This window comes from Barbatula barbatula (genome assembly GCF_947034865.1).
Source record: "Barbatula barbatula genome assembly, chromosome: 18".
Classification (NCBI taxonomy): Eukaryota; Metazoa; Chordata; class Actinopteri; order Cypriniformes; family Nemacheilidae; genus Barbatula; species Barbatula barbatula.
Genome location: NC_136781.1, coordinates 10,849,605 through 10,862,375, shown reverse-complemented (window position 1 = coordinate 10,862,375; position 12,771 = coordinate 10,849,605). Strand labels below are relative to the sequence as shown.

General features: G+C 37.7%; 2 protein-coding genes across 2 annotated transcripts; one reads left to right on the top strand and one right to left on the bottom strand.

Moving 5' to 3' along the window:
* Positions 1–556: 556 nt before the first annotated feature.
* zic3 (zic family member 3 heterotaxy 1 (odd-paired homolog, Drosophila)) lies at positions 557–4,622 on the bottom strand. Its single transcript, XM_079479470.1, has 3 exons — positions 3,383–4,622; positions 2,368–2,531; positions 557–2,048 (listed from the first exon to the last, which is right to left on the bottom strand). Exons 1-3 carry the CDS (start codon positions 4,380–4,382, stop codon positions 1,866–1,868), a joined length of 1,347 nt encoding a protein of 448 aa, XP_079335596.1. The 5' UTR covers positions 4,383–4,622; the 3' UTR covers positions 557–1,865.
* Positions 4,623–9,577: 4,955 nt separating this feature from the next.
* zic6 (zic family member 6) lies at positions 9,578–12,492 on the top strand (the record flags this gene model as incomplete). Its single annotated transcript, XM_079479467.1, has 2 exons — positions 9,578–10,538; positions 11,876–12,492. The coding sequence occupies 2 exons, from the start codon at positions 9,578–9,580 to the stop codon at positions 12,490–12,492; spliced, it is 1,578 nt and encodes a 525-aa protein (XP_079335593.1).
* Positions 12,493–12,771: the final 279 nt, after the last annotated feature.

Below are 12,771 nucleotides of genomic sequence, written 5' to 3'. Positions count from 1 at the left end.
TAGCTTTTCAGGAATAACTTGCATGACCCATTTCCTCAAGAAAATTTTACAAAATCACATTCAGGTTCCACTAGTACATATATGTCTGTAAGATCAGGGGTAAAGATACATTTAGGGTGACTGAAATAAATCTTTATTTCTTAGAACTTAATGTATAGAAAATAGTTTATAAAACATATATTTATTAAATTATTTAAATAAATGTATTGATCTCACCATTACTTAAGAGGTACAGAATTTTTACGTTTGTTTTCCAAAGTAGTGCTGGTGGTTTGAAATCATGTTCACAATATATTTATATGCATATTTTTACATTCTTAAAAAATATGTACCAATGCAATGCTGTAACTGTGTTACTGAACACATTTCCCCTTCTTATGAAAAATTCTAGTACTCTTAATACTACATGTCATCCACACATACAGTTCCACATTTGGAGTTATTCACATAAAACAAGCACATGTGTAATCAAATTCTTCTATATGTTATACCACAGTACTTGTAACAAACAGCACGCTATATTCACAGAAGAACTACATTTAAAACAATGCAAACTGACTGACAAAAAGTTTTATTATGAGTTTACTGTTGTGACAGATCATTGCTCCTCTTTGACACATTAAACACAGACTTGCATCCACAAAGACAGTTCTGGAACCATCAAAAATGGAATACCATACTGATTTAAATGGTTGTACCTTAAACCCAAGAATATAATGTCTTTAAGAATGTCCAAAGTTCAGGAATTAAGATTATGCTATTGCTTGTATCTGATCTTGATGTATATGAACAAAATGATAAGTGGGCCTAAACTTTTTATCTTATTGTTTTATCATAGAAATGTAGTCTATATTGTGATGCTAGAGTACAAGAAAAGGGAGAGAAAAAAACAAAGAAAGCAATTTTTAAAAGAACCAGAAACGTATTACTCCTTATATGGCTGATTCATAAATTATTTAAAAAAATAACCCCAATGTTTTTCCTTTTCTTTTTAGACTGATCCTCTTATAAGAAATTTATTCTTGAACCTATAGATCATATCATGTCATGATTAATATAATTAATACTTCACGACCCAGATAAGACACATATATTGGTTAAAAAAGGTACAATCGTATGGTGGGAACTTTAGAGCTGACTTCCCTTTTCATCGTTAAAACTGGTTATCGACTCAAAACTGTACAGTCTTGTTAGAAAACATTTCCATAAATATCATTTAAGATTCGGCTCTTTTGCCGATAGTTAAATTACAAATTGATAAATATGGCATCATGGATATGTATTTACATTGTTATTAACAAAGGCAACGTTATATTCAAATGTAACAATCGCAACCTAATACCACATTTCTCAACCTGAAAAAAGACTGGACAACAGATTTGACTCCATCAAACAATGAAATACATTCACGAGTAGGCTATATACTTATTTCTGATTTATTTTTTGTTCAAGTTCAAGACAAAGACTTTGGCACGTTTATTAAGACTGTCTGAAGTTTTAACAATCAATCAAAGGTGAGGTTCACCTCAATATAAAACACCGTGAAATAGTATTCCTTTATCCATTATTTTTTAAATATTTTTTTCAGAAAATACATAAAATGAAAAATAAAATAATCATCTGAAATCTGAAACCTAAAGGAAAATCATTTATTCTTAGAAAGTGTTATTTTGTTATTTTATGCCTTGCTAGTTTTCTTCGAACTCGGAATAAAGTCAAATTTCGAATCCTGAGAATGGTCGAGTCCTGTTGGCGAACTCTCATCTCTTCCCGTTGCTGCAATGCCATTTTGTACGCCACAGAGTAAATCGTTTTTTTAAAGGTTACATCAACCTTTTGGTCCACATTGGAGTCTGCTTGGAGCTTCAAACGTACCATTCGTTAAAATTTGGTGGTAGTCCATCGCTGTGTGCAGACGTATTTTGCACGCCAGACGTGGGTGTTTTTGTCGGATCTTCAGTGTTCGCAGAAACCAGAACTGGCGGCGTTGACGACTCGTATCCAGAGCTTGCAGCCGGAGATGACTCTGATCCTTGTGAATCGTGTACCTTAAATTATAACGTTCGTAGATGAAATACAGGAATGACAAGGCAATGACACGACGTTACACTTTAAGTTTAATCATGCATGTTTAGGAATACATCTTTCCTGATTCCTGTGGGGCATTTGTTATTTAAAAACTAAAAAACACACACAGGACTGCTTCGAATGTATTTAACTCCATGCTCTGCATATTTCAATACATTTATATATGAGCATGTTAATCAAATATTAATCATTATTTAAATAATGTTGGCAACACTAGTTGGTAATCAATGCAGATTATACATTATATTATTATAACATTTATAACAAACTTTCCCTTACCTTCATGTGTTTCCTGAGAGAGCTGGGATGTGTGTAGGACTTGTCACACACTTTGCAGATATATGGCTTGTCAGATGTGTGCACGTGCATGTGCTTTTTCCTGTCGCTGCTGTTTGCAAACCGCCTGTCGCAGCCGTCGAACTCGCATTTGAACGGCTTCTCACCTGCAAGTTGAGAGCAAACGCTGAGATTTTAGAAAAATAACTGGAAGCGTTGATGTTCAGCATAACTTCCAGTTGTGGCATTCGAAAATATAGGTCATGCTGCACTCGCATCAAATTGTCGGTTACACACACACGCTCACATTACTCCCCGAATTATTACTATTATAGCCTTTATTTCTTCCCCAAGTTGCCTTGGACCTTTTGTATTTGCTTTAATAACTTAAACTGAATGAATGGTCATGTAAATTTGAATTGCTAAACAATCCGTAAACGTTTCCTGTCTACGGATTGCTTTACATTACATTTGAATCACAAATGGGGTCAGGTATTTAGACACAAATCCACCAACCAGACTAAATAGACATTGCCCACTTCACACTTAACCGGGCCGATTGTTGAAAATGTTATTCATGCATTTACTGAGTGCATTATACACAACGCATGCTATTACTAACTTTAGGCCACAGGCTTTACAAATGCAAGAGGCCAATCCATTCATAATTTATCTGTGCAATCGGGCATGCAGTTTGCATGTTGATATTTTCATCTGTTGCAATGCATTTTGTCAAAATATTATTTTGCTCAACAGAACAAAATAAAGAAAACATTTATTTTAAACTCGTTGTAGGTATAGGCCTATATAAGTCAACCAAAGCATACGTTAAACTCCCTTAACATAATAATCAAGAAATGAGTCTATAAACAAATTGCGTTCGTTCTAAATTCAACATTAGCGATACAACCAGACCAATTTAAACGAAAACTTTATTTTTTTAAATGTATTCCGCTGCATTTGTTAAGTGCATGTAATTGCTTTAAATTGTATGGTTAACAACGAGGATACGGCTTACCTGTATGAGTTCTTTTGTGAATTTTCAAATTTTCAGATCTTGCAAAAATTTTTCCACAGCCGGGAAAGGGACAAGGGAAAGGTTTTTCTCCCGTGTGCACTCGGATGTGGTTCACGAGTTTGTATTTGGCCTTAAAGGATTTCCCTTCTCTCGGACAATCCTCCCAAAAGCAAGTATGGCTACTCTGCTCTGGGCCGCCAACGTGTTCCATTGAAACGTGTGTTACCATTTCATGCATTGTGCTAAAAGTTCTGTCACAAGTCTTTTTAGGTCTGTTCATCTGATTCTCATCTATCCATTTACAAGACAATTCTTGCTTAATAGGCTGCCGCATGTATCTGAAGAAGGCCCCCGGACCGTGATGTGTGGGGACGTTCATCCCCATGTTCATATTTATGGGGTGGTTGTAGTTGTGGAGCTGAGCGGTGCCGTAAGGATCCGTACGGGGGCTCGCCACAGGTCGGTACGGATCCGGACGGCCAAAAATGTCCCCGCGTAAACCCAGGTGCATTTGGCTGTTTACAACATGTCCTGCTGGTGAAGTGTGGCTTACGCTCTGATCGTGAAGTCCAGGAAACAACAGATGTCCCGGGTTGTCCGAAATTCCAGGGGGCCCGTGTAGACTCCCAGCAGAGGCGGCAAAGATTCCATGTTGGGCACTCGGGGGTGCCGTCTCTCCGATGCCAGCGCCTCTATTTCTGAAGAGAAAGTCTCTGGTCGAATTGAATGGTCCACCAGCGTAAGAACCAACTTGCCCTCCGTGGTGGTGTCCAAGCGCAGCGGCGTATCCAGTAGCTTGCGGGGTGAAAGCCGATGTTTGACTGGAGGTGATATCATGAGTAACGGGGCTGATCTTGAAAGCTGCCGAGTGCGATGAATCTGCAAAGGGACTAAGCCCCAGTCCCGGGTCTCGGTTTCCCAACTCATGGTGCCTCGGCGTTCCGAATCCACCTACTCCTAGTGACGGGAACTGAGGAGCGCTATCAAGAAGCATAGTCATTGGGCTCACTCGAGAAAAGTAAGTAAAAAGGAAAATAAAATAAGGGAAACCCCAGCTTAGTGGAATGTAGTAGACAGGCTATAAACGCAGTACAATTTCACTCAAGATCGGATAAAGTGAAAAAACGAAATAATAATCCCGGGTCTCTGTAAACGGGAGAAGAACTCCCGTAACTGGGATCCGTGAGAAAGAGGATCAAACTTCCCCCCCTTTCCAGACGAATGATGTCCTTGGACTGATAAAGTCAATCACTCACTCCTTGCACATAAATGAGCTCGGGAGGCAGCTCTACACTGGCCAATGAACACGCAGCTCCTTTTTTGTCACGTGACAGTCAAGAAGGACTGTAATTGGCTGCATGTTCGTTGATTGGCAAGCTTTGGTATTGAGAATGGCAGTTCGTTTCACTGAGTAGATTTGATTGGTTGGTGTTGGCATTATTTTCAGGTAAAGCAACGGGACTTTATTTCGGTTAAGTTAGCAAGGCTTGTTTATTTCCCGTGCTTTTCACGTCAGCTGTTCCCAAAGTTACATAAACTTTTAAGCTGTTTGACAGTGAACTTCACAATACTTACTTTTGCAAAGCCTCGTTAAATTATTAAGAAAAATCATGAAAGAAAAAGACGTTATGGTTATCTGTGTTATCAGATCATTCTTTTTGTATCGGCTTAGTTATGGATCTATCTGTAATATTTTTTAACGAATTTTCAGTAAGCTATAGATATCTCTTGAAGCCGCTCAAAAGTGCGTAACACAGAGCACCCCATTGGAGTAGGCCAGTAGGCTACTCAAGAATAAAAGAAATGGAAAGACGGTATACTATGCCGATTTTTTTCACGTCGCTGAAAATTCTTGCTTTTGTTGAGGTTTCCCAGGGCTGCTGGTGACTCGCTGCATGACACATAAAATTTGATCAAGTTCATAGACCCGTTGAGTGCTTCAAGCAGCGCTTTTTATACTCCATGCCATTTCACGTTCCCCTCTCCCCCTCAATCGCTTCTCGAAAGGAGCTCCCTTTTATATTTTAGAGATTCAAAAAACTTTAAATCAGCCTCTCATTCTTCTCTAGTCGTCGGCTTCACGCTTTCACTTTCTCAAGCATATGTATAGGTCCATGATCTAATAGTTTTTAAGGTGAGTTTTTTTTCGATTTTTATTATTATAACTTTAAAGTTTATTAATTATAAAATATATTTGAATGAGTTGCATGTTTTGGATAATAAACTAAATCGTGTTACCAAGCCATTGCTATATATAACCATACAATAGTTGTAATAGTTCTGAAGTATTTAGAAACTAATAGTAATGTAGTAAGTATTCAATGTTTTTATTCTTGTGTATGCTTTTCAGAATATCTTACTTTTTTTCTCCCCAAATATTTTTACAAAAAGTCCTTAAAGCGTCTTTTTAAAGATACATTTTAATAGGGACCTTTAGCAATATATATATATATATATATTCAATCCTTTTCCACAATCTTTCGCAAACTCTGTCTCCCCCTCCTTTCTGCTCCCTTTTCTTTTTTTCGCTTTCCTCTTACACAAGAACATGTGTGAGTAGCTATGCTATACTGACGATTTTTTGTGCTTTCGTGGTATACAGTTGCGTTTCTAGATGTATACTATCTTGTATATGCAAATGAGGGCGCGCTTAATGTATTACGTGACATATATTCACCGTCAAGGCGTGGCTTTGAACATACGTTTCATGCTTCCTCTCTCTGAATTGTTCAGTTCTGTTACTTACTATAATTCGGAATAGAGCGATAAAGGGCAAATGAGGCCACGCGACTTTGAGAAGCTTTATACGCTGTTTTATATCCTCGATAAAGAAAGTTTTGTAAAACATTTTTACTTAAAGTGAACCAACTGCATATTCCTAGCTGTACTGAGCGACTATTTAAATAATCCAAATGTTTCTAAAAGTAATGCGTCATGCCTAGCTATTTAATATTTATACACTTAATTGTGTTATTATATGTGTTAGTATAACCTAATTGAATAGGAACTTTGAGGACCATTGAATTCAATTGTTAAACGTAGCAATTTGTCGATAATGTTCCTAAAGATTATCGTTAAGCTTATAGGCCTAGATCATATCCTATTAATTATTTTTGCAATTCTATCGGTCTCATTTTAAATGCATTTAATTTTCCAAAAGACAAAATTACCACAATTATGAAGTTATACGCCTACTCTAAATTACTTCATTGCATTAATATTTTTTTGAGAATCTACATCTAGGATAAGCGTAACTTTTAATTTTCATAGTCTTGTCGCTTATCGCTGCTTTATATGGGGTGTTATCCTTCTCCTTAATTCTTCCATCTTAAACCTGTTTCGTATCAGCAGCTCTGCTGAAGAGAGGCCCTGTTTATCTCAAACACTTAATAAGTATGGAGTAATGCGATAACTGTGACACATTCAATCAACATTTGTGTCTACAAAATGTATTAACTTGGTTTAGCATAAATGACTGGAAATGTAATTTGTCCAGCCATTAAACCATATGCAGCATATTAGAAAATTCAACGGGCTGTTAGCAGGGTTGACTGTAACGAGCATTGAAAAACACCGTCTATAGGCCCTGTGAATCTTTTTAAACTTATATTTCACTTGGGCTTTCAATTAGTGTCTATTTTCATTTTTTGCGGATCAAATTTAACGACGTTAAATAACCTATTAAGTTCTTTGCAAAGAGTAACACTTATTAGCTAGTTGTTCACCCTAAAGATAGACTCAATTTTAGAAACGTACAGGGAATTAGTTTTTCGTTTACTTTACATTCAGAATGCCGAATATGTAAGTGATCATATATCATTTTAAATGCATAATTCGCGAGAATTCCATTTCACACTTACTCTCCTCTTGGATTGATATCTTGTTAAAACCACAGTAACCTTAATGTATAAAATGCATATTAATTAAGTATAATTTTTTCATGACTACATGTAATTTTTTCATGACTACATGTAGTTTGTACATTGTTTTTTAGGTGAATCAACTCAGCAGCAAAGACCTGTCAGTGACCCATGTGAACTGTGGCTATTTAGTAGCCTCCATACCTATATGTATTAAAACTTATAAAGCCTGTACTTGTGGGCATTCATCATTGTTTTTTAATCATTGATTTTTTTAGTAATGCAGCTCTTTATGTGTAATGACAATAAAATGTAATGACAATATGTGTAACGACAATAAAGTTATTCATCTTTATTTGTGTTGTAATGCAACTGAGCCATTTATTGGTAATGTCTTAATTGTATATAATTTTTACAATCATGATTGGATTGTTTGCTTTAGGCCTATATGACAGTGTGCAGAAATTATTTTCTTTTCCAGTAATGAAGATACAAAAAACGGAAATATCCACTATTACGGAAGATTTGTGTGGAGTGGGAGAAAACTCCTAATTTTATTATTTAGTTTTTTTAGAGCCATTTAACAGTGGTAGATATCAAGACGATTTTCTAATATTTTTGGCTATTAGGAATATAACAATGGCCTTTTGTTTTTCGGTTGATGTATTATCTTTGAAATAATTCTGGTAATGTATTTTTGACTTGTAAATAAAGTTACTGTACTCTTAAGTAAATATTGCTCTCTTGTAATGTTTACACAGCCCAATAACTTCATGTGTGGGAAGAATTGTAAGTAAATAACCTAGGCATGTGCCCACTAAGGTATGGGGAGACTGCTTTCAGAATAATTATATTTTTATATATAGGCATTTGATAATATGAGAAGATAACCAGATTGTTTCTTGATTGGTAAGATCTCACTGGAATTGTGTTTTGTATTTTATAGAATAATATTTTAAGTTGTTATTTACACTTCTATTTTACCGGGTTCAAAACTGTAAGGATGTCACTATTTTAAACAGGATTGTGTTGCAAACTAACCACAAATTAAAATTTGTCGGTTTTGTCATCATTCATTCATTTAATTTACATATTTGTTACTTCAGAATAATGTATCCGACAAAAGCACATTGCATGAGTCTACCTCCGTTACACACTCGAACAAAAAAAGAAACAAACGTTTACACAAACCTACACAGGTAGCCCATGCAATTTTTCTGTACAATAATCTACTGTAGACTACTATAAGCAACAAATCAATACACTGCGCTTGCAGATATAAAAAGCAGAATCTATCAATGTCTACCATGTGTGCATGTCATTAACTGTCTAATAGCAAATATTTTGGCATTTACTGAAAAGTAAATTGTTTCCTCAATAAAAGTATTAGTACATTTTCTTCACTTTTGTACAGGAAATGTCAAGCATGATGACACTGTGATATTTTTTTAAAAGATAAAATGTTTACTTTATGCTGGCTGAATTAAGGTGAACCTAATTTTCTTATATTTAAAATATAACAGTAACTTGTTGGCTCGTTCGCAGTTTTGTTTAAATAAAATGTCCTAAAATAAATAAAGCGTATATTCAACGTAAAGTCGCAGTATTTTTCATTACGTACAATCAGGAAAATATTAAAGCACAGAAATGTGTTCTTGCATGTACTTTAAAAGTTTACGTGGCCAAAAAAGGAATTTTGGAATTCTTGGTTCATTTTGCTTTGGTTATTTCTATTCGAGGTTTAATAGATTCAATTCTGTTCGACGTGAAATATATCTGTTGCTTAGCATTCAAGGCACAGAAATTCTAATGGTTCACATTTGGCGATAAAAATGCAAACATTTCGATGTTTTAGGCAACAATATTGCATTCTGCACTCTGGTGCTTTTCAGTCACAGAACAACCAATATCTGGCAGTGCGTGAGCGGCACATATCAAAGAATTTTCACTGAGATATTTGAAAACGGAGTCGTGTGGTGAACGCCTGCGTGTCCCTTTTAAAACAAATCCAGCGACTGTCAATCATCGCGCAACCCGACCAATCCCAAAGCACCGTTTTTTTTAAAAGCAGGTTTGCCTGCTGTGCTTTTATATTGCAGTATGGCCTGGTTCGGAGCATTTTACTACCACGGTTATTGCCACAAATCAAGAGGGCAAAGTGAACGGCATGGAACTCACACCAATTTTAACGGGTCCGACTTCTGCGTCTGAGCGATTTTCAGGCAATAACTGCACATGCAGATGATGCAGCAGAGAAAATGGGAAAGAGGTCTGTAAATCTTGAACGTTAAGGTTGGTTGATTTGCCAAACCCTCAGCCAAACTTGCAACAAAACATGACAAGCCTGTCGCGGTTTAGTGGCTGCCCTCTTTCTTACGTCAACCCTGGGGAGAGCAATACTGAACCCAGCGTGGTGCTGCCACCTTTGGCAGAGGAGCACACGGGGCACCCCACTGGCAGTTCCTTAAAACTCTGCCCTTCGCAAAATTTTCGAGACTACCACGAGACGAGGGCCAGTGCATATGTTGACCACTCGGTTACCCATTTTTCAGACCCTGGATACACCAGTCACCGCTTAGAACCCAGTCCTAGGGGCATTATCATTGGGACAAATCTGTCAGGAGCAGGCATGGCACCAGTAACTGATCAGCTGGCTCCGAGACCCAACCAACATGGCACTATTGGAAGGTACCGTGACCTCCACGGCTATAGGGATGGCAGGAGCCACTCGTTCTTCACCAGCTATCAAGAGCAGGCCCATGGCTCTACAGATGCAACTCGGGACCTCAGCGGCCAAATGATGTTGGGTCTTCCAGGAGATATTCTTTCACGAACACACTCATACGGGCAGTCACTCAATTGCCCCAGGGCCAACAGTCAGCAGTTAGTCACCCAGTTTTTGGAGTTCTATAAGCCTCTGAACATGGCCATGCAGCGAGGTGGAGGTGATGCCTTTCTCAGGTGCTCCCGGCAGAACATGAAGCACGACCTAGTCTGCAAGTGGACTGACGGCCAAGAAGGCACTGGCAAACCGCCCTGCGCCAGGAATTTTGGGACCATGTATGAACTTGTCACCCATGTGACGGTTGAGCATGTCGGAGGACCTGAGCACTCTGACTACGTTTGTTATTGGGAGAATTGCCCAAGAGACAGAAAGCCTTTCAAAGCCAAATACAAGCTCGTCAACCACGTCAGGGTCCACACAGGAGAAAAACCCTTTCCCTGCCCTTTTCATGGATGTGAAAAGGTTTTCGCCAGATCCGAAAACCTCAAGATACACAAGAGAACGCATACAGGTTAGTTAAAAACCGTATTCCAATAACTTTATCATAATTATTATTATTAAAGACAGCCTTCAACGTAATAAAATTAGGATGGACTTCGGAGTGACACGTTTACTAACATAATTCGTCAAGCTAAGACGGAGTCAGTAAATCGTAGTAATTAGTCTATTTCTTTTCTGTACCGGTATCAAATATTTGAAAAATGTGTTTCACGCATGAATTCACGTATTTAAAACGTTTCGGCATGTCCAGCATTATAACATTTGTTGCACAGTCCATTTTCTTTCAGTCAAATGAGTTTAGAATTAGACTTTAATTAGCAAAACATGAATTACCCTTTTAATAAACATGTTTCTGTTTCTTCTAACTTCTGGTGCTTATATTAGCGACATTATGGTATATTTAGTTGTCAGCGTTGTGCTGCAATATACGTTTGTGTTTGTGAAATAAATCCACAGGCCAGTTGTTTGGGTGCCTCTCATTCATGCAGCGAAAATAAATAAATAAATTGTGGGGCACCGGAGTGCTGTGACGTAGCGTTTACGCAAGGCGCAGCTGCAGTCTCTACTATGATAGTGTGCTCGAGCTGTACGCACACCAAGGTTTGAATCAATTAAATCTGACGTCACGTTAATCCGTAGAGTAGACAGATCAATGACAAATATTTAAATATTTTGTCATAAACAATATCTTACGTGGAATATTATAAAGTACATTTTTCAGTTATCGATATATGTATAAATATTTCGATATTAACAACATGTAGACTATTAAAACAATTTATCTTCAAATAAAAAAAAATATATATTTTGTCTCCATGACGCACATTGACTCAATTAATGCACTTTAATATTTTGGGCACCCTGCTCTAAATAGAAATGAAAATCCTGACACTTCAGGAAACCTTACAAGTCAGCTGTTTACTTTGGATTAACAGAAGCTATGCTATTTAACTATTATTTGTTCATTTTTATTCGTTTTTTGTTATTGGCCTATTTTCAATAGTCGGATTTATGGCTGATAAAAAAAGTCAAGTCACAAGCCTGTTAGAAAGTGTGAACCTATTAAAATGAAAATATTACGAGACATTTTACGAAATGATAGAATAAAACATTTTCTCTGTTTTAAGAAAAAGAAAATCAAAAGGGGATTTCATATTTTTTTCTCCATTGCTTGCACGATGTTTTCTACAGTTATATCCTGCCCTTTATCCTGTTGAATGTCTGGAGCAGTACAATTTTGTTACAACATCCTGTGTAACACATTTAATGACACCGTGCACTCACAACTGATGAGCTGACTGTACATCCCACCCGTAACTCGCGTTTCCCCCTCCTCTGCCCGTTTAGGTGAGAAACCGTTTAAATGTGAATTTGAGGGCTGCAATCGGAGATTTGCAAACAGCAGTGACCGGAAGAAGCATTCTCACGTTCACTCCAGCGATAAACCCTACACGTGCAAGGTCAGAGGCTGTGAAAAATGTTACACTCATCCCAGCTCCCTGCGCAAACACATGAAACTGCATTGCAAGGCCTACATTGGCAAAATCGGCGAAGACGACGAGCACCTTGTAGAGGCCAGGTCTCCTGAGGTTGCAGAACAACAAGACACGCCTGTCTCTAACGCAGTGACGCGAACGATGACTGCCCCATCCCAAGAGACTCTGTCCCCTGACACACGACCCGAGTCAACTATGAGGCCCCGTTTTCATCACACGTTTGAAAACAGTCTGGACTACACGGCACACAGGCCACAGTCCATTTTGGACCCTCTGTTGCTACAACGGGGCACTTTTAGACCTGAGTCTGTACAATACCAATGTAATCAACCAAGCCACACGTTCGCACCCAACCACAGGACGTTTGCGTCCAACTCACCTTTCCAAAAAAGTCTTGTAAATGGCTGGTATACATGCCACAGCGCAGTGGACACCTTTTCATCCAAACACTGTAACAGTGATTTATAATGCTGATAATTCAAACCGAAGCGAGTGTATTCGGGGTGTTAAAGCGGGACTGGATGGAAAGTGTTCCTCGTCATACGTTGTTCCAGGGGCTGACTATATAGTGCAATTTGTGTAAATCAAATGTACTTTATCTGTTGTATTCTGTTCTTTTACTGGCGAATCAAATCTGTGACTTCCTAAAATGTAAATAGCTGCTCACCCTTGGTCCGCAGTGAGACAAAATATTGATAAAATATATGATCACAAAAATAGGTATATGGTCTTAAACGTTCTTCATTT